Raw genomic sequence first — 27075 nt, 5'->3', positions numbered from 1 at the left:
AGAGGGCCGGGCGGGGCTTGCGGCGCGCACGGAGGGACTGCGGCAGTGTCGGAGCCGCGCAGAGCCTGGTAGCCCAGGTGCCCCGCCCGCGCCAGCCCAGCTCCAGCCCCGCGCCAGCCCAGCGTCCCCCGCCCCGGGCCGCCCGGACCGCGCCCCTGCCCAGGGCCTTGCGCACGCCGGGGCCCAGGCCGAGGGCCGCAGCGCCGGGGCCGGCGATGAGCTCGAGGAGTCGGCATGAGCGCAGGTGAGTGCGGAGCCCGGGTCGGCCCGAGCCCTGTGCGGTCCCCGGCCCGCCCGTAGTCGTCGCCCCTTCGAGGGAGAGAGGAGGTGACGCCCCCCATCGCGGGGTCGCGAGCCCAGGGAGGGGGCCCTGGGCGGGGATCCTGGGCCCGTCCCCTCCCTTTGGACGGGGACTCGGCCCCGGTTTCTTCCCAGAGACGCCGAGGCCGGGGATGGCGTCGACGCGCACAGCCGGTCCCTCCCCTCCCCTGCACTCCACAGCCGCGGGATTGGAAGCCCGGCGCTTGTGCAAGAGGGTCCTGGGGCCGTGCGGGGACGGGGAGGCCACCCCACGTCCACTTAATTGGATCTCACCCCGAGTGACGGATGTCCAGGTCGGGGAGGCGGCTGCATCCTCGGGCCTCTGGGCAACCCCTCTGGGCTGAATGAATGAATGGGGTTGGGGAAGCCAGGACCGCATTTTCTGGGTAGATGTCCGGGCCACAGCACCACTCCTGATCCCCTGCCTCAGGCCCCCAGAGAAAAGCTGTCACACCCAGGACCAAGGGCCACACCCTCCATGCGACCCATCCCGGGCCAGTTGCCCTACGCCCACTCCTCCAGGGTCTAATTTAAATCCCACCTGCTGGGAATGGGGCCAGTCACCCTCCTCTATCCAGAAAAGTCTCATCTCAGTGTCTGTCACTCAGCCTCCAGCCCCACAGCCTAGAGTGCACCCCTGGCGAGGGAGGGGAAAGAATGAGGAAAGACGTTCCCTAGAATCCGGATCCAAAGATGGGAAGACAGTTCACACACACTCGCGCCCCAGCCTGGCAGAAGACAGGAGCTCCCTGCCTCCGGGAACCACAGCCCCGGAGGAGGCAGCCGCCCTGGACTGCTGCCAGGTCACCAGCAGGAAGCCCAGGCTTCCGCAGGAAATAAGAGGTCCCAAATGGCTCTAGCCCCTCTGCTCCACAGTGCTGGTGACATTGCCCTGGGGCTGTGACCTCAGACCAAGTTCAAGTCCAGTCTTGGCCGCTCATAGCTGTGTGACTTTGTGCTTGTTAATCCACTTCTCTGAGCCTCATTTTAAATGGGAATCCTAATCTGTACTGTTCATGGAATGGTCGTAAGGAGGAGTGTGCTCATTCAGACACACTCATTTCCAGCTTCTCCCCTTTCAAACTCTATGACCCTGGACAAGGGATTCACATGCTGTTCCTCAGTTTCCCCAACTGTGCAATGGGGATAATCATAGTCACTATCCCAGAGGGTTGTGTGTGAAGCTTCATTGAGTTAGCACACTGAAGGGCTTCCACAGGGCATGGTGAGCGCTCCATGGGAGCTGCTGTTAATCAGAAGAGCAATGACAGGCCAGGCACGGTGGCTCATGCCTGTAATCCCAGCACTTTGGGAGGCCGAGGCAGGCAGATCACTTGAGGTCAGGAGTTCAAGACCCGCCTGGCCAACATGGCGAAACCCCATCTCTACTAAAAATACAAAAATTAGCTGAGTGTGGTGGCGTGTGCCTGTAGTCTCAGCTACTTCAGAAAGCTGAGGCAGGAGAATCGCTTGAACCTGGGAGGCAGAGGGTGCAGTGAGCCAAGATCTCGCCACTGCACTCCAGCCTGGGAGACAGGGAGACTCCATCTCAAAAAAAAAAAAGAGCAATGCCATCATGAAGGTGCTCTCGCCCCCCACACAGCATGTGGGTGCCTGTTCTGGGCTGGTCTGAGCTGGTGAGTGTTCGGATACCCTCCCGCAGCCGCCCTGGGGAGACTGGGCTGTGGCTGGGGATAAACAGATGTACTGCAGGAGAGAGTGCCCTGGGCGTGATCCTTGCAGGGAGGGGCTCTGGAGGTTTCCACAGCAGTGACTTCCTCCCTCAAGTTCCGTACCCCTTCTCCTCCTTGCCAAGGTTGACTGAGAGAGTGTCATTGTGAAGTGACAGTCATACGATTGACATGAGGAAGAACTTCCCAGGGGGACTGCTATTTACATACTGGGGACTCCACCCTCTTTATGAAGAACCTTTTGTTCATAAAGAGTCTTGAGGCTGGGCCTGGTAGCTCAAACCTGTAATCCCAGCACTTTGGGAGGCTGAGGTAGGAGCATCGCATGAGGCCAGGAGTTCAAGATCAGCCTAGGGAACAAAATGAGACCCTGTCCCTACTAAAAAAAAATTAGCCAGGTGCAGTGGCACCTGCCTATAGTGCCAGCTACCCGGGAGGCTGAGGCAGGAGGACCTCCTTTAGCCCAGGAGATCAAGGCTGCAGTGAGCTAGGATCGTGCCACTGTGCTCCAGCCTGGGTGACAGAGTGAGATCCTGTCTCTTTAAAAAAAAAAAAAAAAAACAAGAGGCTCGAGCCCCTCCCCCCCAACTCCCAGCACCTTTGCCTTCAAGCTCTGTTGTGTCCATGAGACGGGCATTCATTCAGTCAGTCAGTCAGTGTTTCCTGACCCCCCAGCTCATGGCAGGTACTGTGAGCAGGCAGGGCAGTGACACCCACACAAGCCTGATGCTGATGGGAATGTCAGGAGTAGGTGTGCTGGGCAGAGAGGACCTGGGAGTAAGGTCAGCCCTGTTCCAGCTGTGAGACAAGTCTGAGGGCAGCTGCCCCAGAGGCTCAGTGCTCTCGTTTGTCAAACGGGGTAAGGGAGCCCACCTTGTGGGTTGGTGCGGGAGGAAATCAAATCAGCACCACAGTGATGGCTCCTTTCCCATCCCTTAGCCCGCTGGGCTGTTGGCCTGAGGGTTTTTTTTTTTTTTTTTTTTTCCCCTGAGTCTCGCTCTGTCGCCCAGGCTGGAGTGCAGTGATGTGATCTCAGCTCACTGCAAGCTCCGCCTTCCGGGTTCACGCCATTCTCCCGCCTCAGCCTCCCAAGTAGCTGGGACTACAGGCGCCCGCCACCACGCCCGACTAATTTTGTTTTTGTATTTTTAGTAGAGACAGGGTTTCACCATGTTAGCCAGGATGGTCTCAGCTAGTCTCGATCTCCTGACCTTGTGATCCACCCGCCTCAGGCTCCCAAAGGGCTGGGATTACAGGCGTGAGCCACTGCACCCGGATGGCCTGAGGGTTTTAAGGTACAAGGAGCAACTGTTGAATGGGCCTAGGGAGCCGTGGGGCAGCCAGGGCTTCAGATAGCACAGTGATGTGAAAGGAGAAGAGAGCCTGGGCAATGGATGAGCAGAAGCCACACCCCCCTGGCCCGGGAGCCGGGTCCTGCTCACCTCTCCAGGCAACCCCCGCAAGGAACTTCAAATGCCTGGGAGGAGCCGGCTTCTGCCTCCCTTTGTGCTGGATGCTTCGAGACTATCATCCTAGAGATGAGAAATGGAAGCCCAGAGAGGCAAAGGCACTTGCTGTATAAAACACAGCATCAAAAAAGAAATTCTTAGGAACAAATGATGGGCAAAAAGACAAAACCCCATCTCTACAAAAAAAATTAGCTGGGCGTGGTGGCCTGTGCCTGTAGTCTCAGCTATTTGGAGGCTGAGGTGGGAGAATCGCTTGAGCCTGGGAGGTCAAGGCTGCAGTGAGCTATGATTGTGACACTGCACTCCAGCCTGGGTGACAGAGAGAGACTCTGTCTCAAAAAAAGACTTATACACTGACAACTGTAAGCTGGGCCTGGTGGCTCATGCGTGTAATCCCAGCACTTTGGGAGGCCGAGGCTACAAGAGTGAAAAATAAATAAATTAATTGATAATGAAAGGAGATCACAACCGAGGTTACCTGGCAGGGTTAATACGTTAGCCATGTAAAGAGAGCCAGGGCAAGGTGACCCTGTGCACAGTGAGCCCTCTAGGAGTCTTGAAGCCAGAGTGCTTGGCGATGGGGCTGTTCAGAGGCTGGGGATACTGTGCCCACAGCAGCTGCCTGGGGCACTCTGGACTCTGGGTAGAAATTTTAGAAGGGCTCAGACTGGGGGATGGAGGAGGGAGCCCAGAATATCAGCAGCCTTCCCCCCACCTGCCCAACTTTCCCAGCCTGCTCAGTGAACTTCTCCAGAGGCTCCTATGAAACCACAGATGCCCAGACCACCCCTGCCCCGGCCTGAGGAGTCGATCCAGCCAGTCTGGGGAGGGCCCCGGCATCTGCATGTGTAAAAGGTGCTCCCGGTGGTCTAGGACTGTAGATGAACCCTGACAGAGGCTGTCCAAGGGCGGGAGTGGTGAGCTGTACCCACTCTGGAACCCCCGAACATCCACTGGCTGTCTGCCCTGCTAAGGCCACAGCTCTACAGCACAGGAAGGAGGAGTGAAAAAAAGGTCTGTGGCCGGGCACAGTGGCTCAGCCTGTCAGCCCAGCACTCAGGGAGGCGAGGTGGGCGGATCACCTGAGGTTGGCAGTTCGAGACCACCCTGACCAACATGGTGAAATCCCGTCTCTACTGAAAATATAAAACTTAGCTGGGCGTGGTGATGGGTGCCTGTAATCCCAGCTACTCGGGAGGCTGAGGCAGGATAATCGCTTGAACCTGGGAGGCGGAGGTTGTAGTAAACCAAGATCATGCCATTGTACTCCAGACTGGGCGACAGAGTGAGACTTTATCTCCAAAAAAAAAAAAAAGAATATCTACAATAGAACCACCTGATAACATTCCCCAGGTCTCAGTTTACCCATCTGTAAAGATAGGCCTGCAGGACTGACCTCTTATCAGTCCAGACTCGATTTTGCATCTCCTCCCTGCCAGACCTGGGCTGGGCACGGATCGAATGAAGATAAGCAGCCATGACCCCTGCCCTTAGGGTGAGGACTGGATGAGGATGGAAAAGTGAGACCCAGAGCTCCAAGAAAGCTAATGGCTGGATGCACAAGCACCACGGGGGCTTGGGGCACTGACCAGGCCCTATTCTCCAATTCTGGGCCATACGCAGCAGAGAGAACCACACACGCAAGGAAACAAGACACTATTGGCCAAGCACGGTGGCTCACGCCTGTAATCCCAGCACTTTGGGAGGCCAAAGTGTGCAGATCACTTGAGGTCTGGAGTTTGAGACCAGCCTGGCCAACATGGTGAAGCCCCATCTCTACAAAAAAACAAAAATTAGCTGGGCATGGTGGTGCCTGCCTATAATCCCAGCTACTCAGGAGGCTGAGGCAGGAGAATCTCTTGAACCTGGGAGACAGGTTGCAGTGAGCCAAGATCACGTGACTGCACTCTAGCCTGGGTGACAGTGACACTCCGTCTCAAAAAAAAAAAACAAAAACACTGTGAGTAAGAACTGACAGAAGAGCCAGATAAGGGACACAGTAAGACGTGAGCTTTGGGCTCTATCAGACCAGGTGCTTATTGTTTTTTGTTTTGTTTTTTGAGATGGAGTCTCACTCTGTTGCTCAGGCTGGAGTGCAGTGGCATGATCTCGCCTCACTGCAACCTCCACCTCCCGGGTTCAAGTGATTTTCCCTGCCTCAGCCTCCTGAGTAGCTGAGATTACAGGCACGTGCCACCACGCCCGGCTAGTATTTTTATTTTTAGTAGAGATGGGTTTCACCATATTAGCCAGGTTGGTCTCGAACTTCTAACCTCAAGTGATCCACCCGCCTCGGCCTCCCAAAGTGCTGGGATTACAGGCGTGAGCCACCATGCCCAGGCTGATGTTTATTGTTTTTAAGGAAGCAAGAGGAGGAGGCACCTCCCCAAATGACCTTTCTCTTTTCTGTCCACAGACAGCAGCCCTCTCGTGGGCAGCACGCCCACCGGTTATGGGACCCTGACGATAGGGACATCAATAGATCCCCTCAGCTCCTCAGTTTCATCCGTGGTGAGTGGGCAGAGTGGGGTGGGGAAAAGCTGCAGGGGGAGAATGCCCAGGCCCACCCAGACACCCCAGCTTCCTACTCCAGCCCTGCCCCCACCCCGACCTGGGCCCTCTCTCGCTGTGTTCGCAGAGGCTCAGCGGCTACTGTGGCAGTCCATGGAGGGTCATCGGCTATCACGTCGTGGTCTGGATGATGGCTGGGATCCCTTTGCTGCTCTTCCGTTGGAAGCCCCTGTGGGGGGTGCGGCTGCGGCTCCGGCCCTGCAACCTGGCCCGCGCAGAAACACTCGTTATCGAAATAAGAGACAAAGAGGTGAGAGTCAGGCCGAGCCTGGGGCTAGAGAAGGGCAGTAAGGGTCAGGGTCGGGGGTGGAGGATACTTGGGTGCCAACCCAGCCACTGACTTTCCATGGGACAATAGGCAAGTCCTGCTCTTCTCTGGACCTCAGCTTTCCCATCTGAGCAGTGGGCACAAGATACGAGTCGGGTGGTTTCTGGAGGGCTCCCCATAGCCTTGATTTCTGCCTTCTCCAGCAGGGGCCCCCTGGCTGTGGGACAGGGCCTGGGAGGGGAGGGTATTCTTCTGGGACTGAGTCCACACCTCTGTGTTCCAGGATAGTTCCTGGCAGCTCTTCACTGTCCAGGTGCAGACTGAGGCCATCGGTGAGGGCAGGTGAGGCAGCCCCATTGCCGCTTCCCAGAAGCCCCTGATCCCCTGGCCTCCCCAACCCTCTGCCCCCCGATGAAGACTGACTCTGGCACCTCCCATCCTAGGGAGGGAAGGTGGCTCTGTGAGCACAGGGAGGTGCCAGGGCAGCTCCCAGAGCTTGATAGTAACTCCCACCCCCTCTCCCCAGCCTGGAGCCACCCCCACAGGCCCAGGTGGAGGATGGCCGGAGCCAGGCAGCAGTGGGGGCGGTACCAGAGGGTGCCTGGAAGGATACGGCCCAGCTCCACAAGAGCGAGGAGGCGGTGAGTGGACGGGTGGGTTCTGGAAAAGTCCTTGCCCCTCTCTGGGCCTCAGTTTCATGATCTGTGCAATGGGAGAGTCAGACTTCATATTCTTCAATTACCTGTTGGTTCTGTTGTCCCAAACATCCAGGATGCTCTCTGAGCACGTTTACACTTTCAGGCCCCTCCCCACCTCTCCGTCTGGTGACTCCAGTCCCTGCCCGCTACTCCCCATCCCTCAGCTCCCAGCACAAGCACACTCCTGGGGCTGGGGCCAGCTTCCAACCCATGCTCTCCTCTGTCCCACCCAGAAGCGGGTGCTGCGGTATTACCTCTTCCAGGGCCAGCGCTATATCTGGATCGAGACCCAGCAAGCCTTCTACCAGGTCAGGTAGGAGTCAGGGCCTGTGTGGCTCTCATCACCTCCCAGAGTGGCACTGGCTCGGGCATAGATGGTGGCATGGCATGGCCTGGGCTCCCCTCTCACCTCTGATGCTTTTGCTCTCTGAAACCTTGGGCAGGTTACTGAGCCCCTCCAGGCCTGGGATTTCTGTCTGTAAATAGAGCATGAAGACAACTGCTTCCTCCTAGGATTGTTTCGACAGTGAAATAGATAATAATTCATGTAGAGCTCGGCACCGCATCTGGTCCGAGGTGGTGACACCACTGTGAATCAGACCATCAGCTCTGGACTCAGACTGTCCCCTCGGGGTTTAGTCATTGCTCTGCCACCTACAAAAGGCTTAAGAAACATGAGCTCGGGCCGGGCGCGGTGGCTCACCCCTGTAATCCCAGCACTTTGGGAGGCCAAGACAGGTGGATTACAAGGTCAGGAGTTTAAGACCAGCCTGGCCAAGATGCTGAAACCCTGTCTCCACTAAAACTACAAAAATTAGCTGGGCATGATGGCACGTGCCTATAATCCCAGCTACTCAGGAGACTGAGGCAGGAGAATCGCCTGAACCTGGGCGGCAGAGGTTGCAGTAAGCCGAGATCACGCCACTGCACTCCATCCTGCCTGGGTGACAGAGCACGACTCCATCTCAAAAAAAGAAAAACACAAGCTCACCACACACCTTAGTTTGTTTTGTTTGTTTGTTTTTTAAGATGGAGTTTCGCTCTTGTTGCCCAGGCTGGAGTGCAATGGCACAAGCTCGGCTCACTGCACTTCCGCCACCTGGGTTCAAGTGATTCTCCTGCCTCAGCCTCCCGAGTAGTTGGGATTACAGGTGCATGCCACCACACCCAGCTAATTTTTGTATTTTTTGTAGGGACTGGGTTTCACCATGTTGGCCAGGCTGTTCTCGAATGCCTGACCTCAAGTGATCTACCCACCTCAGCCTCCCAATGTGCTGGAATTACAGGCGTGAGCCCCTGGGACCTGCTCACATACCTCAGTTTGAATGCCCCAGAAGCAGACCCCCAGCCGAGGTCGCAAGGGCCGGGAGTTTGTTCTGAAGATGATCCCAGGCAGTGCTGGGGAAGGGATGGAAGCACGGAGGGAGGTTATGCTGGCTGCCACTGCCGTGGACACCCCAAGTTCAGTCACCCTGGGGATCTCCTCAGGACAGTGGAGACCACACACCTCCGGGCGACCTCACACAGGGAGTGAGGGAGCTGGGACACTTACCCATCAATTCCCTGCCATTATCAGTCATGGGACACAAACCTGTGCTTTCCAGGCTCACAGGCAGAGGGTGCGCACACAGCCAGAAGGCCTCAGGTAAAGACAGGTGTTTACAGGGTCCAGCTGTCGTGGAGGTGAGGCAGAGGGGAGATGGGGATGGCAGCAACAGCCTCTGCTGCGTAATGGGGATAATAGCAAAAATCACTTGTGCATTCATCACTTAGCAAATGGCAGGCACGTCCAAAGCAGTCCATGAGGCTTGCTCCACTTAATCCACCCATGGCCCTGTGTGGTAGGTGCTGTCACTGCCCCCATTTTGCAGATGAGAAAACTGAGGCAGAGAGGTTAAGTGACTCGCCCAAGGTATCATCAGTATAAATAGTGCCCTTATCACTAAATAACAGCTACTCTTTCACTGTTCATATTGTTAGCATCATCTCTCTGTTCTCCTTCTTCAGTGACTTGGTTTGGAGCCCAGTGAGAGGAATAAAAGGGCAAAGCCAAGCCTTGGGTTCAAGGGGGGCTTACTTGCTCCCAGGAGCTCAGTGTGGCAGAAGAGGGATGGGAGGCCTGGAGCCAATAGTCTCCAGCCTGCACAGGGTAGGGAATGCAGAGCTCAGGCCCCATGGCCCATGCGTGTCCCCTCGCACCCATCCCCAGCCTGCTGGACCACGGCCGCTCTTGTGACGACATCCACCGCTCCCGCCATGGCCTCAGCCTCCAGGACCAAACAGTGAGGTCAGTGCTGCCCTGGGCCGGGGCGTCCTGAGAACTGAGGCCCCTTGTGTTGCGCCCCAATGTGGTTGGCTTCCAGTCACCTGCCTTCTCTGGGCCTCAGTTTCCCCAGCTATAAAATGGGGAGCTCCTTCACCCCGGGAGGGTCCAGCCACAGCTCCTCCTTCTGATGGCTTGGCCTCATCCCCTCTTCTAGGAAGGCCATTTATGGCCCCAACGTGATCAGCGTACCGGTCAAGTCCTACCCCCAGCTGCTGGTGGACGAGGTAGGGCTGTCTCTGGGTCTTGCTCCAGCCCTGGCTTGGCGTGCTGTGTGACCTTGGCCCAGGGCTTGCCTCCTCTGGGCCACTTTACGGTGGCAACCAGACCAGCTGTCCCCTTCTCCATAGTGGATCGTCATCTCAGAACCTACCGCAGTCAGCCCAGCCAGAGAGACCAGGTCCAGGAACTGGAGGTTCTGCCCAAGGCTTGGGTCACAGATTGGGGCCCCACTTGCAGGGATTGGAGGCCAAGCTCCTACTGGGCCCCCAGAGACACACTCTAGAGGCTGGGTCCTCTCTGTGCATCCTCCACTTTGTTCTCCCAACAGCCCCGTGGGTTGGGCCTGGGACTGCACTGTTCATACCTGAGAAACCCAAGCTTCAGTGGGAGGCTGTGACATGGCCAAAGTCACACAGGGACAAAGAGAAGCCAGTGAGTGACCTGGACACATCTAGAATAAAGTGTGAACATCCCAGCCCTCTGACCAGGGGCAGGCACCATGAAAGAGAGAGAGATCTTTGAGTCTGGCCCCGTATAAATCAGTCTGTCACTTTTGTTTTTTGTTTTTGAGATGGAGTTTTGCTCTTGTTGCCCAGGTTGGAGTGCAGTGGCGCGATCTCGGCTCACTGCGACATCTGCCTCCTGGGTTCGAGCGATTCTCCTGCCTGAGCCTCCTAAGTAGCTGGGCCACCACACCCAGCTAATTTTTTTTTTTTTTTTCATATTTTTAGTAGATACAGGCTTTCACTATGTTGGCTAGGCTGGTCTTGAACTCCTGACCTCAGGTGACACACCCACCTCGGCCTCCTAAATTGCTGGGATTACAGGCATGAGCCACCGCACCCGGCTGGAACTATGTGGTTTTAGGCCAGTGGCTTAACCCGTCCATGCCTTGGTTTCCTCATCTGTAGAATGGTACTAATGGTGGCACCCGCCTTGTAGAATTGTCATTGCCGTTGTGTGACACTTAGATAAAGCGCTTGGCATGTAGTGGGGGTTCAGTAAATACCCTTGTCCTATTTATTTATTTGTTTGTTTGTTTGTTTATATTTTTTGAGACAAGGTCTCTCTCTGTCACCCAGCCTGGAGTGCAGTGGCACAATCTCAGCTCACTGCGACCTCCACCTCCCCAGCTTAAGTGATCCTCCCACCTCAGCCTCCTGAGTAGCTGGGAGCATAGGTACAGGCCACCCCATCAGGCTAATTTTTGTATTTTTTATAGAGATGGGGTTTCTCCATGTTGACCAGGCTGGTCATAAACCCTTGTCCTCTTTGGAGTGGAGAAACTGAGGGCCCTGGGGATGTCTGGGTGGGTGGGGATGGGATTGACCAGGAGAAAGGCCTGGCTCCAGTCCTTTGGCAGCCACTGGGCCCTCTGCTCCCATGGGCACAGGAGACCCAGCCTGTGGCTGGGCTGCCCTGGGGGATGCGGCCCTGACGCTGCCTCCTGCCCCTCCCCCAGGCACTGAACCCCTACTATGGGTTCCAGGCCTTCAGCATCGCGCTGTGGCTGGCCGACCACTACTACTGGTATGCCCTGTGCATCTTCCTCATTTCCGCCATCTCCATCTGCCTGTCGCTGTACAAGACCAGAAAGGCGAGTGCCATGAGGTGGGCGGGGACGGGGCAGGTGGGTCCCCAGGGGCCCCCACCCACTCATGGCCCTCTTGTCCCCTGCCCACAGCAAAGCCAGACTCTAAGGGACATGGTCAAGCTGTCCATGCGGGTGTGCGTGTGCCGGCCAGGGGGAGGTGAGGAGCTAGAGCCCAGGGAGTGGGGGCAGGAACCTGGGGGGGCATGGCTAGGGCTGGCCCCGCCCAGCTGAGCTCCTCTCCTACCTGCCTGCAGAGGAAGAGTGGGTGGACTCCAGTGAGCTAGTGCCCGGAGACTGCCTGGTGCTGCCCCAGGAGGGTGGGCTGATGCCTTGCGATGCGGCCCTGGTGGCCGGCGAGTGCATGGTGAATGAGAGCTCTCTGACAGGTGAGCCCCCAGCCCCTGGCCTGCAGCTTCCTTCCTCCCCTGCCATCCAACCCTTTGCCCTGCAGCAAAAGTTTTCATTTGAGTTTCCAGTTTCCTTTTCCTTTTTTTTTTTTGAGACGGAGTTTCACGCTGTTGTCCAGGCTGGAGTGCAGTGACATGATCTCAGCTCACTGCAGCCTCCACCCCCTGACTTCAAGTGATTCTCGTGCCTCAGCCTCCTGAGTAGCTGGGACCACAGGTGCATACCACCACGCCCAGCTAATTTTTTTTTTTTTTTTTTTTTTTTTTTGAGACGGAGTCTTACTCTGTCGCCCAGGCTGGAGTGCAGTGGCCGGATCTCAGCTCACTGCAAGCTCCGCCTCCCGGGTTTAAGCCATTCTCCTGCCTCAGCCTCCCGAGTAGCTGGGACTACAGGCGCCCACCACCTCGCCCGGCTAGTTTTTTGTATTTTTTTAATAGAGACGGGGTTTCACTGTGTTAGCCAGGATGGTCTCGATCTCCTGACCTCGTGATCCGCCCGTCTCGGCCTCCCAAAGTGCTGGAATTACAGGCTTGAGCCACCGCGCCCGGCCACGCCCAGCTAATTTTTGTATTTTTAGTAGATACGGAGTTTCACTATGTTGCCCAGGCTGGTCTTGAACTCCTGACCTTAGGTTATCTACCCACCTCGGCCTCCCAAGGTGCTGGGATTGCAGGCATGAGCCACCGCACCCAGCCTCCTTTTCCTTTTAAGTAACAATCCCGGCTTTAGCACTTACTAACCTCACACCCTTGGGCCATTACAACTTAACCTCTCCGTGCCTCAGTTTCCTCTTCTGTAAGATGACTGTCAGTCGCTCCTCCTGGACAGAGTTGTGCAAAGCGCTTAACAGCATGACAGGTGCAGCATAAATGGCTGGCCACCCAGTGCATCTGAGCTATTTCTTCCTTTTTTTTTTTTTTTTTTTTTTTTTGAGATGGAGTTTCACTCTTATTGCCCAGGCTGGAGTGCAATGGTGCGATCTCAGCTCACTGCAACCTCCGCCTCCTGGGTTCAAGTGATTCTCCTACTTCAGCCTCCCAAGTATTACTGGGATTAGAGGCATGCACCACCACACCGGGCTAATTTTATATTTTTAGTAGAGATGGGGTTTCACCATGTTGGTCAGGCAGGTCTCAAACTCCTGACCTCAAGTGATTCGCCCACCTCAGCCTCCCAAAGTGCTGGGATTACAGGCGTGAGCCACTGCACCTGGCTGCATCTGAGCTGTTTCTATACCAGTGCCCACTTTCAGGTCATAAAGATTCCAGATGGCACAGGAGAGTGCGAAGCCCTCTCCCAGAGTGAGAGACTGGGGTCCCCATTCACTCCCCCACAGACCCTTTCCCTTCCCTTCCCTTCCCCTCCCCAGGGCAGCCACTGTGAAGGGTATGAGGTGTCTTCCACGCCTTTTTCCGTGTAACGTGTGTGCACATGCGCTGATACGCCTCTCCTTTTGTTCTGACTGTGGGATCATGTGCTGTGTATTGTTCCATACTTTGCTTTTTCTCCTGGGCATCCTTCCGCAAGCACGGATGGCCCCACCTCACGGCTGCCTGAGAGTCCACAATACAGATGTATCGTAACTGACTCAACCGGCCCACTCGCCATGATATTTAGAATGTGACTTTCCAGCCATTGCAAAGGATGCCACAGGAGCAGCTTTGTCCTGTGTCTCTTGATATGTGCAAGTATTTCTTTCTCTGAGATGTGTTATATTTTGGTGGTAGATATTGGAGAGAGTTTACTAAAAACCGCAGGATAGTGGCTTTTTTCCAGGGAAGCTTTCTGGCTGGCGTTGTATTTATGTAATAATAGTTAATCGTAGGCCGGGCGCAGTGGCTCGCACCTGTAATCCCAGCACTTTGGCAGGCCGAGGTGGGCGGATCGCCTGAAGTGAGGAGTTTGAAAACAGCCTGGGAAACATGTTGAAACCCCGTCTCTACCAAAAATACAAAAAATTAGCCAGGTGTAGTGATGCACGTCTGTCGTCCCAGGTACTTAGGAGGCTGAGGTGGGAGTCTGAGGCTAAGCTTGAGCCTAGGAGGTGGAGGTTGCAGTGAGCCGAGATCGCACCACTGCACTCCAGCCTGGGTGACAGAGTAAGACTCCGTCTCAGGAAAAAAAAAAGTAGTAATTGTGATCAGTATGATTCGTGGGCACACGCCCTGAGCCCAGCCCTCCACAAACTGTCCACACATGCTTCATCTGTTCATCTCTTGTGAGGCAGATGTGGCAGAATTGTCTCTGAGTCCCTCGCAGGAATGTGCACACAGTAGGTGCTCAGTAGTCCCAGCCTGCAGGCATTCGATAAGGGAATGCCACTGTTTGCCAGGCAGCCTGCCCAGGGCTTCACAGGGCCATGGCAAGCATGCAGTGCTCTTCTCATTCCAACTCATGGAAATATTTGCCCCCTCCATGTAAATATTCCTCTCCCCTACCCCTTCTCCTTCTCCCTCCCCCTCCTTTCCCCCCTTCCCTCCCCTCCTCTTTTGAGACAGAGTTTCACTCTGATGCCCAGGCTGGAGTGCAGTGGCACGATCTCGGCTCACCGCAGCCTCCACCTCTCTGGTTCAAGTGATTCCCCTGCCTTAGCCTCCCAAGTAGCTGGGATTACAGGTGCCCACCACCACACCCGGCTAATTTTTATATTTTAGTAGAGACAGGGTTTCACCATGTTGGCCAGCCTGGTCTCGAACTCCTGACCTCAAGTGATCTGCCCACCTCAGCCTCCCAAAGTGCTGGGATTACAGGCATGAGCCACCGCATCCGGCCCCTTGTAAATACTTCTATTGGTTGGAGTTAGAAAAGCACTCCATGCATGTTATAAAATAATTCCAGCAGAAAGAGAACGACCCCCCTGACCCCGCCCCACTGCACACATGATGCCCACACACGCTCTGTCTGACCCCTCCGCTGGTTCCTGGGAGCCGGCTGCCACCGCTTCCAGGAGTGTCTCCCTGTGCCTTTATGTCTCTGTCCTCTCTGAGCCTCAGTGTTCCTCTCTGTAAAATGGGGCTGTGACTTCTTGTTCACACCTGGTTACCGAGTTAACTGAGACCTAGAGCTTGTGGGACAGTTGTACACGTAACTCCTGGCTTGCTGGTGGGAGGGAGGGGTGTGGAGTGGTCGTCACACCATGTTCCCCGCCAGGAGAGAGCGTTCCAGTGCTGAAGACGGCGCTGCCTGAGGGGCTGGGGCCCTACTGTGCAGAGACACACCGGCGGCACACGCTCTTCTGCGGGACCCTCGTCTTGCAGGCCCGGGCCTATGTGGGACCACACGTCCTGGCAGTGGTGACCCGCACAGGTATAAGCCAGGAGGCTGGGCTTGAGAGAGATCCTGGGCTCAGCACCCATGGGAGAGGTGGAGCGGGGCAGGGTGGGACCTGAAACCCTGGACCCCACGCCACCTCTGCTGCTGCCCTGCTGTGGGACCTCGGGCAAGTCGCCCCGCAACTGGGGTCTGACATTCCCATCTTAGCAGGAGAAGTTGGGCTAGACTAAGGCCAAGCATTGCAAGGTCTGGAGGAGCCACCGGGGTTACAGTGCTGGAGTGGACAGGGATGTAGCGGGCCAGCAGGAGCCTTCCCTGTGTCTGGATTTTAAGAGGAACCACCCAATGTTTAGATGCTATCCACTAGTTCCTTCTTTAAAGCCCTTAAAAAGCCTACAAGAGCTGGGCCAGATTTGTTAGGACTCCACACTGCTGATGGCTGATCTCACAAACACCGTGTCTTGCAACTCCAGAGGCACGGGTCGGGAGGGCTGGGGTGGGGAAGACCTGTCCGCACCCTGGCTTCCCTGCCTTGGGGTCCCTGCCTCCTCCCCAGGGTTCTGCACGGCAAAAGGAGGCCTGGTGAGCTCCATCTTGCACCCCCGGCCCATCAACTTCAAGTTCTATAAACACAGCATGAAGTTTGTGGCTGCCCTCTCTGTCCTGGGTGAGTAGCCCCCTGTACCCTCCTCTGCCCATAGCCTCCCCGCCTGGGTCCCAAATCCCACTTAGTCCCTCACTGTCCCCTCAGCTCTCCTCGGCACCATCTACAGCATCTTCATCCTCTACCGAAACCGGGTAAGCCTTGGGGGTGGGGTGGCGGGTGCTGCCAGTGGGGCCCAGGGGCCAACCGGCCAGGTGCTCACATTCATGGTGCCCCCTGCCAGCTGCCTCTGAACGAGATTGTGATCCGGGCTCTGGACCTGGTGACCGTGGTGGTGCCACCCGCCCTGCCTGCTGCCATGACCGTGTGCACGCTCTATGCCCAGAGCCGGCTGCGAAGACAGGGCATCTTCTGCATCCACCCACTGCGCATCAACCTGGGGGGCAAGCTGCAGCTGGTGTGTTTCGACAAGGTGGGACCGCAGGCGGGGTTGGCGCGGGGGAGCGGGACAGCCACAGGCACCCCAGCCAGGCCTCCACTCCCGTGTTATTCTCTCAGCAGCACCCACAGGATGCCAGGTCCTGTCTAGGGATGGTAACCCCCAGAGGATCCACCCCCATTCCCCACCCCACCCCACTCCCGCCCTCACTGGGCTCATGGTCTAGCAGATGAAATGTCTAGAATCATGTATTCATATGTTCAAGAACTGGTGGGGGGTCAGGCGCGGTGGCTCACGCCCGTAATCCCAGCACTTTGGGAGGCCAAGGCGGGCGGATCTCCTGAGGTCAGGAGTTCAAGACCAGCCTGACCAACACGGCAAAACCCCGTCTCTACCAAAAATACAAAAGTTAGCCAGGCATGATGGCACATGCTTGTAATCCCAGCTACTCGGGAGGCTAAGGCAGGAGAATCGCTTGAACCCAGGAGGCAGAGGTTGCAGTGAGCCAAGATCACGCCATTGTACTCCAGCCTGGGCGACAGAGTGAAACTCAAAAAAAAAAAAAAAAAAAAATTACCGGTGGGGGCCTGGGGCCCTAGTGTGCATCCCGTGCTGCTCTCAACCCTTGGGGCCCAGCAGTGACTAACACAGGCATCCTTGTGGTCACTGGAGTGTGTGTGTCCCCCACCAAAATAAGTGATCCAGGAGTGCACAAAGGAGCTGCTGGGGTGGGGGGTAGGCAATGGGTTTTAGGAAGGAAACCATTGGGGTAGCATGATGGGTTGTAGATGGGGACCCTTCCTTAGAAGGCAGTCAAGGAAGCCCCCGAGCAGGTCCCTCAGTGACCTCAGTGAGGGGTAGGTCAGGGAGAAGCAAGGGTAAAAGGCGGGAGTGACATGGCACAGATGTACCATGCACCTGGGGCACAGGGAGTGGTGTGGCACAGATGCGGCATGTACGTGGGCATGGGGAGTGGTGGAGCAGGACAGGGCTGGGTAGGCAGTGGCCTGGTTGACAGAGGCTAGAGGCTAGATGACATTCAGAGGCTGTCGGGGGCCACGGAGAGCTTTTAAACTGGGGAGGAGGCCCAGCGCAGTGGCTTATGCCTGGAATCCCAGCACTTCGGGAGTCCGAGGCGGGCAGATCATGAGGTCAGGAGTTCAAGACCAGCCTGGCCAATATGGTGAAACCCTGTCTCTACTAAAAGTATAAAAAATTAGCCAGGTGTGGTGGTGCATGCCTGTTGTCCCAGTTACTTGGGAGGCTGAGGCAGGAGAATCGCTTGAACCCAGGAGGCAGAGCTTGCAGGTGAGCCAAGATCGAGCCACTGCACTCCCGCCTGGGCAACAGCGCGAGACTCCGTCTCAAAAAAATAAATAAACCTGGGAGGGGGCTGACCAGATTCCTATAGCTCCCAGGCTAGCCAAGGAGCCAGACGCGTACTTGGGCAGTTAGAGTCTAGGGTGGGGAACGCAGGCACTGACTCGTGCACTCAGTCAACAAATATGTTGAGGCTGGGCGTGGTGTCTCACACCTGTAATCCCAGCACTTTGGGAGGCTGAGGCGGGTGGATTGCCTGAGGTTGGGAGTTCGAGACCAGCCTGCCCAACATGTTGAAACTCCGTCTCTACTTAAAATACAAAAATTAGCGGGGCAAGGTAGCACATACCAGTAATCCCAACTACTTGAGAGGCTGAGGCAGGAGAATCGCTTGAACCCGGGAGGCGGAGGTTGCAGTGAGCCGAGATCGCACCACTGCACTCCAGCCTGGGCAACAGAGCAACAAGACTCCATCTCAAAAAAAAAAAAGAAAGAAAAAAAAATACACATATAGAGAGAGAGAGAGAGAGAGAGCGCCAACCGTGGGCTGAGTTCTTAACCACAGTGCACAAGTGTGGGGAAGTGAAGAGGCCATGGGTGCGAGCCCAGAGCAAACCACCTGCCCTGACCTTGGGAGTGAAGGAGGATACTCCCTGGAAGAGATGATGCTAGACAGGGAAACAGCGGGGGCTGGTAGGGGGACCCCAGCAGAGGAAACCGCATGTGCCAAGGACAGCAGGCAAGAAAGGGCATCTTCTGGCTCCAGCTCGGGTTCCTGGGGTTCCCATAGGGTCCGCCGGGCCTGGGGTTTGGATGCCCAGCTCAGCAGGGCACCCCCATCCCAGGACTCATCACTACCCCCCTCCCCACCTGTCTCCCGCAGACGGGCACCCTCACTGAGGACGGCTTAGATGTGATGGGGGTGGTGCCCCTGAAGGGGCAGGCATTCCTGCCACTGGTCCCAGAGCCCCGCCGCCTGCCCGTGGGGCCCCTGCTCCGAGCACTGGCCACCTGCCATGCCCTCAGCCGACTCCAGGACACCCCCGTGGGCGACCCCATGGACTTGAAGATGGTGGAGTCTACTGGCTGGGTGAGGAGGCCAAGCAGGTCAGCCCCCTGCCTCTGGGCAGCGGGGCCTAACGCATCCTACCCTGTCTTCCCTCTCGGTCTTCCAGAGTGGTCTCTTACTATGCCCAGCATTAATAATAACAGGCCAGGTGCAGTGGCTCACACCTGTAATGTGGCTCCCGGCACTTTGGGAGGCCAAGACGGGAGGATCACTTGAGCTCAGGACCCCAGCCTGACCTACATGGCAAAACCCCATCTCTACCAAAAATACAAAAATTAGCCAGGTGTGGTGGTGCATGCCTGTAGTCCAGGAGGCTGAGGTGGGAGGATGAATTGAGCCTGGGAGGGCGAGGCTGCAGTGAGCTGTGATCACGCTACTGCACTCCAGCCTGGGTAACAGAACAAGACCCTGTCTCAAAGAATAATAATAATAATGATAGGCCAGGTGCAGTGGCTCATGCCTGTAATTCCAGCACTTTGGGAGGTTGAGGTGGGCAGATCACCTGAGGTCAGAAGTTTGAAACCAGCCTGGCCAACATAGTAAAACCCCATCTCTATTAAAAATATAAAAATTAGCCAAGTGTGGTGGAACATGCCTGCAGTCCCAGCTACTCAGGGGGCTGAGGGCAGGAGAATCGTTTGAATCCAGGAGGCAGAGGTTGCAGTGAGCCGAGATCACACCGCTGCACTCCAGCCTAGGTGACAGAGTGAGACTCTGTCTTAAAATAAAAATAACGTAATAATGGCAAGGTCACATGCTGAGTGCCTAGTAGGCGCCAGCGCGCGGCTGCAGCAGCCTGGTCTCATTTCCTCTTCCCCAAGCCCTAGCAAGCAAGCTCAAATGTTGCTTCACGGAGGATGCTGAGGCTGGGAGATTTGGAGTAACGTGTTCCAGGTCACCCAACAGCTTGTAAGCAGCAAAACTAGAGTTTGAATTTGAGTCCACCTGACTCCAAAGCCCACATTCTTAACCCACCATCCAGTCTCCCACGAAGGAAGTCTTCCCTGAGTCTAGCTCAAATCTTTCTGTGCACCAAAGCCCCCAGACACCAACCTTCCCTGCCTGCCTGCCAGGTCCTGGAGGAGGAGCCAGCCGCAGACTCGGCATTTGGGACCCAGGTCTTGGCAGTGATGAGACCCCCACTTTGGGAGCCCCAGCTGCAGGGAATGGTGAGCTGAGGGGGGCCTGTGGGGTGCAGGGCAGAGGGGTGGGCTCCACAGCCAGCGCCTCAGCTGCCTCTCCAACCCTTCAGGAGGAGCCCCCGGTGCCAGTCAGCGTCCTCTGCCGCTTCCCCTTCTCCTCGGCTCTGCAGCGCATGAGTGTGGTGGTGGCGTGGCCAGGGGCCTCTCAGCCCGAGGCCTACGTCAAAGGCTCCCCGGAGCTGGTGGCAGGGCTCTGCAACCCCGAGACAGGTGCAGGGGGCAGCCCCTGAGGCCCCCTGGTTGGGCATTGGCACAGAATGGGGTGGATGCCCAGCCTCTGTCCCTGCTGTCGCCTCCTCGTGACACCTCCCTCTCCCTGGCAGTGCCCACCGACTTCGCCCAGATGCTGCAGAGCTACACAGCTGCTGGCTACCGCGTCGTGGCCCTGGCCAGCAAGTCACTGCCCACTGTGTCCAGCCTAGAGGCAGCCCAGCAACTGACAAGGTGGGCCTGTCCCCTGTCCCACCCCCTCTGAGGACAGGGCAGAGGGAAGCTCTCATGCAGGCAGAGCCCAGGGAAGATGCCCTGCCTGGTGGCTGGGAGAGGGGCCCTGGCTACTGCGTGACCTCTGATCCAGGTCTGCCCACCCTCCAGGGACACTGTGGAACGAGAGCTGAGCCTCCTGGGGCTGCTGGTCATGAGGAACCTACTGAAGCCGCAGACAACGCCAGTTATCCAGGCTCTGCGGAGGACCCGCATCCGTGCCGTCATGGTGACAGGTACAATGGCATGTAGGGGCCCGGGCTAGCAGGGCAGAATCCACCCCTTCCTAGCAGAGAGAAGGGGCACCAGGGATCCCTTTTTGGGGCATCTTTTTGGGCCCTTGCTTCAGGCCAGGTCCTTTTTAAACATTTCGTGAATCTGCACAATATCCCCCCCACCAAGTGGTAATTGTCACCCCTGTTTGACAGATGAGGAAACTGAGGCTCAGAGGAGTGGAGTGACTTCCAAGGAGCCCAAGTGTGCTGTCAGACAGCCCAGGTTCCAGGCGGCGCCCCTGAGAAATGGGGATAATGATGTCAGCCTCAAAGGCTGTGACGAGGCCGGGCACGGTGGCTCATGCCTGTCATCCCAGCACTTTGGGAGGCCGAGGTGGGCGGGTCACAAGGTCAGGAGATCGAGACCATCCTGGCTAACACGGTTATACCCGTCTCTACTAAAAAAGACAAAAAAATTAGCTGGGAATGGTGGCGGGCACCTGTAGTGCCAGCTACTTGGGAGGCTGAGGCAGGAGAACGGCGTAAACCCGGGAGGCGGAGTTTGTAGTGAGCTGAGATCCGGCCACTGCACTCCAGCCTGGACGACAGAGCGAGACTCCGGCTCAAAAAAAAAAAGGCTGTGACAAGCTCAAGGAGGAGGAAGAGAAAGATTCTGGCCGGGCACGGTACCTCGTGCCTGTAATCCCAGCACTTGGAGAGGCCAAGGGAGAAGGATCCCTTGAACCCTGGAGTTCAAAACCAACCTGGGCAACATGGCAAAACTCCGTCTCTACAGAGTACAAAAATGGCCGGGCACAGTGGCTCACGCCTGTAATCCCAGCACTTTGGGAGGCTGAGGCAGGCAGATCACTTGAGGTCAGGAGTTAAAGACCAGCCTGGCCAACATAGTGAAACCCTGTCTCTACTAAAAATACAAAAAATTAGCCAGGCATTGTGGTGGAGGCCTGTAATCCCAGCTACTCAGGAGGCCGAGATAGGAGAATCACTTGTACCTGGGAGGCAGAGGTTGCAGTGAGCTGAGATTGCGCCATTTCACTCCAGCCTGGGCAACAAGAGCAAAACTCCATCCCCCCGCCAAAAGAAAAGAATACAAAAATTAGCCAGGCATGGTGGCATGTGCCTATGGTCCCAGCAACTTGGACGACTGAGGCTGGAGGATTGGTTGAGCCCAGGAAGTCGAGGCTACAGTGAGCCATGATCATACCACTGCACTCCAGCCTGGGCAACAGAGTGAGACCCAGTCTCAAAAAGAAAGATTGTAGCCGGGGTGAAACAGCAGGAGCTAAGAGGTCTGTGTCCTTCTTCTTGTCCTCCCTGCCCCTGCACACACACACACATGCATGCACACACAGTCATGGGCACTTGGCAGCAGAGTCACACAGCAGTAAGGAGTGTATGTGGGCTGGGTGCATGGCTCATACCTGTAATCCCAGCACTGTGGGAGGCCGAGGCAGGGGGATCACCTGAGGCCAGGAGTTTAAGACCAGACTGGCCAACATGGTGAAACCCCATCTCTACTAAAAATACAAAAAAATTAGTCTGGTGTGGTTGCGCCCTCCTGTAATCCCAGCTACTCAAGAGACTGAGGCAGGAGGATTGCTTGAGCCCTGGAGGAGGGAGGTTGCAGTGAGCCGAAATCGAGCCACTGCACTCCAGCCTGGGCAACAGAGAGAGACTGTTGTCTTAGAAAAAAAAAAAAAAAGGAGTAGATATGGAGCTCCAGCACGGGGCTCCAGTTTCTCCTAAGACCCTTCGATGCCTGGATCTACAGATGAGGAAACTGAGGCAAAAGGATGTTGATAACCTGCCTCAGCTCACTCGGCTGGTGGTGGCAGTTGGATTTCGTCCAGCCTGTTTTCCCATCTGTCAGGATCAGGGTGAGGATGGCCTCCCCGGATAGCCTCAGACCCTCACCTTGCCCCATACCCTCCAGGGGACAACCTGCAGACAGCGGTTACTGTGGCCCGGGGCTGTGGCATGGTGGCCCCCCAGGAGCATCTGATCATCGTCCACGCCACCCACCCTGAGCGGGGTCAGCCTGCCTCTCTCGAGTTCCTGCCGATGGAGTCCCCCACAGTCGTGAATGGCATTAAGGTGAGGCTAACCCAGAGTTCCAGCTGTACCGCACCCAGTGACCCCACCCCTGTGTCACCTGACCCAGGCCCCAACTCTCCAGGGTGGGCAGGGGGAGCTAAGCTGAGCTTCCTGGGCCCCTAGGATCCTGACCAGGCTGCAAGCTACACCGTGGAGCCAGACCCCCGATCCAGGCACCTGGCCCTCAGCGGGCCCACCTTTGGTATCATTATGAAGCACTTCCCCAAGCTGCTGCCCAAGGTAGGGCCGCCCCCAGCTCCCTGGCTGCCCCGCGCCTCCCCTGCTCTGTCTCCCTCCTCATGGCTCGCTCTCCCTGGCGGATGCCTCAGCCCTCCCCCATCTCCCTTTGCTCCCAGGTCCTGGTCCAGGGCACTGTCTTCGCCCGCATGGCCCCTGAGCAGAAGACAGAGCTGGTGTGCGAGCTACAGAAGCTTCAGTGAGTGCTCGGCAGAGGGTGTGGGCAAGGGCCTGCGGGGACTGAGCTTGTCCATTCATCTGTTCATCTGTCCTTCCCTAGGGCCCTGTCTCCCTCCTCAGGCACCAGAGAGCTGTCACCCCTCCCCACCAAAAGCAGGCAGGCTCTCCCAGGTCTTTCATGCTAAAAATAATCATTGTAGCCTGGGTGCGGTGGCTTATTCCTGTAATCTTTGGTGGCTCTTTGGGTGGCTGAGGTGAGAGGATTGCTTGAGCCCAGGAGTTTGAGACCAGCCTGGGCAACAAAGTGAGACCCCATCTCTACAAAAAATTTAAAGATTAGGCCGGGCGCGGTGACTCACGCCTGTAATTCCAGCACTTTGGGAGGCAGAGGTGGGCGAATCATGAGGTCAAGAGATCAAGACCATTCTGGCCAACATGGTGAAACCCCGTCTCTACTAAAAGTACAAAAAAAAATTAGCTGGGCATGATGGCGCTCGCCTGTAGTCCTAGCTGCTTGGGAGGCTGAGGCAGGAGAATTGCTTGAACCTGGGAGATAGAGGTTTCAGTGAGCCGAGATTGTGTCATTGCACTCCAGCCTGGCGACAGAGCAAGACTCCGTCTCAAAAAAAAAAAAAATTTTTTTTTAAATTAGCCGGGTGTGGTGACACACCTGCCGTCCCAGCTACTCAGGAGGCTGAGGCAGGAGGACTGCTTGAGCCTGGGAGGCCACAGCTGCAGTGAGCCGAGATCACACCACTGCACGTCAGCCCGGGCAACACAGCGAGACTCTGTCTCAAAAAATAGTAATAGGCCGGGCGCGGTGTCTCATGCCTGTAATCCCAGCACTTTGGGAGGCTGAGGCAGGTGGATCACCTGAGGTCAGGAGTTCAAGACCAGCCTGGCCAACATAGTGAAACCCCATCTCTACTAAAAATACAAAAATTAGTTGGGCGTGGTGGTGCACACCTGTAATCCCAGCTACTCAAGAGGCTGAGGCAGGAGAATCACTTGAACCTGGGAGGCAGAAGTTGTAGTAAGCAGAGATCACACCACTGCACTCTAGCTTGGGCAACAGAGAGAGACTCTGTCTCAAAAAATAATAGGCTGGGCACAATGGCTCATGCCTGTAATTCCAGCACTTTGGGAGGCCAAGGCAGGTGGATCACCCAAGGTCAGGAGTTTGAGACCAGCCTGGCTAACATGGTGAAACTCCATCTCTACTAAAAATACAAAAAATTAGCCAGGCGTGGGGGCGGGTGTCTGTAATCCCAGCTACTCGGGAGGCTGAGGCAGGAGAATCGCTTGAGCCTGGGAGGCAGAGGTTGCAGTGAGCCGAGATGGCGCCATTGCACTCCAGCCTGGGCAACAAGAGTGAAATTCCGTCTCAAAAACATCATAATAATGATTATAATAATAATTGCATTTATTCACTGAGCACCTCCTGTGCACCAGGCACCATGTGGCATTAGGGGCCCAGCTGTCATCATATTCTGCTAGCCCACGCCTGGGGTGGGTAGGGTCATTCCCCGGGCCACACCTCTCTTCAGGTACTGCGTGGGCATGTGCGGAGACGGCGCCAATGACTGTGGGGCCCTGAAGGCAGCCGATGTCGGCATCTCGCTGTCCCAGGCAGAAGCGTCAGTGGTCTCGCCTTTCACCTCGAGCATGGCCAGTATTGAGTGCGTGCCCATGGTCATCAGGTAAGGCAGGCAGGGACCGGTGGGCGAGGGCTCGGCAGGGCTGGGCAGCCAACCTAGACCCCCTAATGCCCATGCCCTGCCACTCAGGGAGGGGCGCTGTTCCCTTGACACTTCATTCAGCGTCTTCAAGTACATGGCCCTGTACAGCCTGACCCAGTTCATCTCCGTCCTGATCCTCTACACGGTGAGTACCTGCAGGGCTCCGTACCCAGAGCTGTCCCAAGACTAGGGAGGGGACACAGCCGTGTGCCTTGGAGCCGGCAGGTCCTGGGATAGATGATGTGGGCCCAGATCCTGACCCTGCCGCTCTCCAGCTGTGTGGTTGGAGAGGTGGCAAGGCTCGGGGGAGAAGAGAAAAACACCAGGCACAGAGCCTGGTGCCCACTAGGTCCTCACAAATGGCAGCAGCTGTCATGGGCTAACATCTTGACCGCAACTCTGGGAGCTCCCCCATCTGCAGGGAAGACTGAATGGAGGCAGGGCCAAAACCCTTGCCCCTGCCCCATCCCCACAGGTCTGCCCATTTCTCCAGACGCACTTGTTCTGTCCTATACCTTGGCTGTACCTCCCACACCCTACTTGGAGGAGATCTCCCCTCCCCTCCTCTGGGCATGGCCTGCTCAGCCCCAGCAAATGAGGTGACACTGTAGAGCAGCGCACATCTTACACTCGGGTCTGCCCCCGTGTCTGCCTGAAAGCGAGCAACTTCCTGAGGGCAGCAACTGAGCATGCCCTGGTAGCTATAGGGACTCCGCAAGGCAGAGCCGAAGCCTCCCCATGGGGCCGGGAGTTTGTTACAGGGAGGGAAACCTCCCCTCAGATTTAGGCCCCGAAGGTCGACGCAGGTGCCCTTTCCATCAGACCAGAGGTTTGTCTCACATCAAGAGCTATGCCTCCGGCCGGGCGCGGTGGCTCAAGCCTGTAATCCCAGCACTTTGGGAGGCCGAGACGGGTGGATCACGAGGTCAGGAGATCAAGACCATCCTGGCTAACACAGTGAAACCCCGTCTCTACTAAAAAATACAAAAAACTAGCCAGGCGAGGTGGCAGGCGCCTGTAGTCCCAGCTACTTGGGAGGCTGAGGCAGGAGAATGGCGTGAACCCGGGAGGCGGAGCTTGCAGTGAGCTGAGATCCGGCCACTGCACTCCAGCCTGGACGACACAGCGAGACTCCGTCTCAAAAAAAAAAAAAAAAGAGCTATGCCTCCTCCACTGGGCTGGCAGGAGAGTACTGCCCCCATTAGACTGGCGGATGCCTTACCCATCAGACTCCTTCGGGGCAGGGGTGGGGCCTCTGCTATCAGACTAGGGGATGCCAGGGCCAGGTCTTACTTTCCCCTCTGTTCTCCCTTCCCTGTGGCAGATCAACACCAACCTGGGTGACCTGCAGTTCCTGGCCATTGACCTAGTCATCACTACCACAGTGGCAGTGCTCATGAGTCGCACAGGGCCAGCGCTGGCCCTGGGGCGGGTGCGGCCACCGGGGGCGCTGCTCAGCGTGCCTGTGCTCAGCAGCCTGCTGCTGCAGGTGGCCCTGGTGACCGGCGTGCAGCTAGGGGGCTACTTCCTGACCCTGGCCCAGCCATGGTGAGTAGGGAGCTGACCACCCCCATCCTGCCCCTGCCCCGTCCACCCCACGTTCGTTCCCTGACCCCCATCCCTGTACCCCCAGGTTCGTGCCTCTGAACAGGACAGTGCCCGCACCAGACAACCTGCCCAACTATGAGAACACTGTGGTCTTCTCTCTGTCCAGCTTCCAGTACCTCATCCTGGCTGCAGCCGTGTCCAAGGGGGCGCCCTTCCGCCGGCCCCTCTACACCAATGGTGCCACTGCAGGCGTGGGCGGGAGATGCTGGCGGAGGGAGGGAGGAAGGAGCCCTGGGGTGCTGGGGGAGGCAGATGGGAGAGATGCCGGCTGAGTGGAGACTGGTGTGCACACATGTGTGTCTGTGGGTCCCGGGGGCGTGGCTCCTGCCTGAGAGACTCTCCTGCTCCCAGTGCCCTTCCTGGTGGCCCTGGCGCTCCTGAGCTCCATCCTGGTGGGCCTTGTCCTGGTCCCCGGCCTCCTGCAGGGGCCGCTGGCGCTGAGGAACATCACCGACACCTGCTTCAAGCTGCTGCTGCTGGGTCTGGTCACCTTCAACTTCGTGGGGGCCTTCATGCTGGAGGTGGGGCCCGCCCTGGGTCTCAGCAGTGGGAGAGAAGGGAGGTGGGGGTGGATTGACCCCAGCTCAGCCCCGGCTGCCCCTGACACCCTCCCTGCCCTTTGCAGAGCGTGCTAGACCAGTGCCTCCCCGCCTGCTTGCGCCGCCTCCGGCCCAAGCGGACCTCCAAGAAGCGTTTCAAGCAGCTGGAACGAGAGCTGGCCGAGCAGCCCTGGCCGCTGCTGCCCGCCGGCCCCCTGAGGTAGTGCAGGCCTACGGGCACCCCAGACACTGGAACTCCCTGCCTCTGAGCCACCAACTGGACCCCTCTCCAGTGACACCACCGCCACCACCTCCCACATCCCCGAGGTTGGCGATTGTCTACACTCCTCCCCCGAGGCCACCCCCACCGTGGGGAAGCGTTGACTGCTGTCCCCCACCTCGGACCATCCCGAGTAGGAATGGCAGCCCCCAACTCCCCTCAGCGCTGCTGTCAGTGTAGCAAATAAAGTGACGATATTTTCCTGGC

The 27075-nt window shown here is 57.0% G+C and overlaps 1 protein-coding gene across 2 annotated transcripts; it reads left to right on the top strand.

The window, feature by feature from the left end:
• Positions 1–27075, top strand: ATP13A2 (ATPase cation transporting 13A2). 2 transcript variants are annotated; one of them, XM_025384853.1, is made up of 29 exons: positions 1–244; positions 5898–5992; positions 6120–6302; positions 6604–6662; positions 6847–6961; positions 7252–7331; positions 9228–9305; positions 9499–9568; positions 11026–11160; positions 11248–11314; positions 11412–11543; positions 14716–14871; positions 15395–15505; positions 15590–15636; positions 15726–15914; positions 18085–18291; positions 19344–19439; positions 19523–19682; positions 19796–19916; positions 20067–20191; positions 22125–22285; positions 22409–22525; positions 22642–22721; positions 24250–24402; positions 24490–24586; positions 25766–25989; positions 26075–26226; positions 26401–26570; positions 26675–27075. In XM_025384853.1, exons 1-29 carry the CDS (start codon positions 235–237, stop codon positions 26810–26812), a joined length of 3528 nt encoding a protein of 1175 aa, XP_025240638.1. In that variant the 5' UTR covers positions 1–234; the 3' UTR covers positions 26813–27075. The 2 variants fall into 2 exon arrangements, with proteins under 2 accessions (XP_025240638.1, XP_025240635.1); XM_025384850.1 differs by having other exon boundaries at positions 6847–6973.

This window comes from Theropithecus gelada, chromosome 1, assembly GCF_003255815.1.
Source record: "Theropithecus gelada isolate Dixy chromosome 1, Tgel_1.0, whole genome shotgun sequence".
Taxonomy (NCBI): Eukaryota; Metazoa; Chordata; class Mammalia; order Primates; family Cercopithecidae; genus Theropithecus; species Theropithecus gelada.
This window is presented reverse-complemented; position numbering and strand designations above follow the sequence as displayed.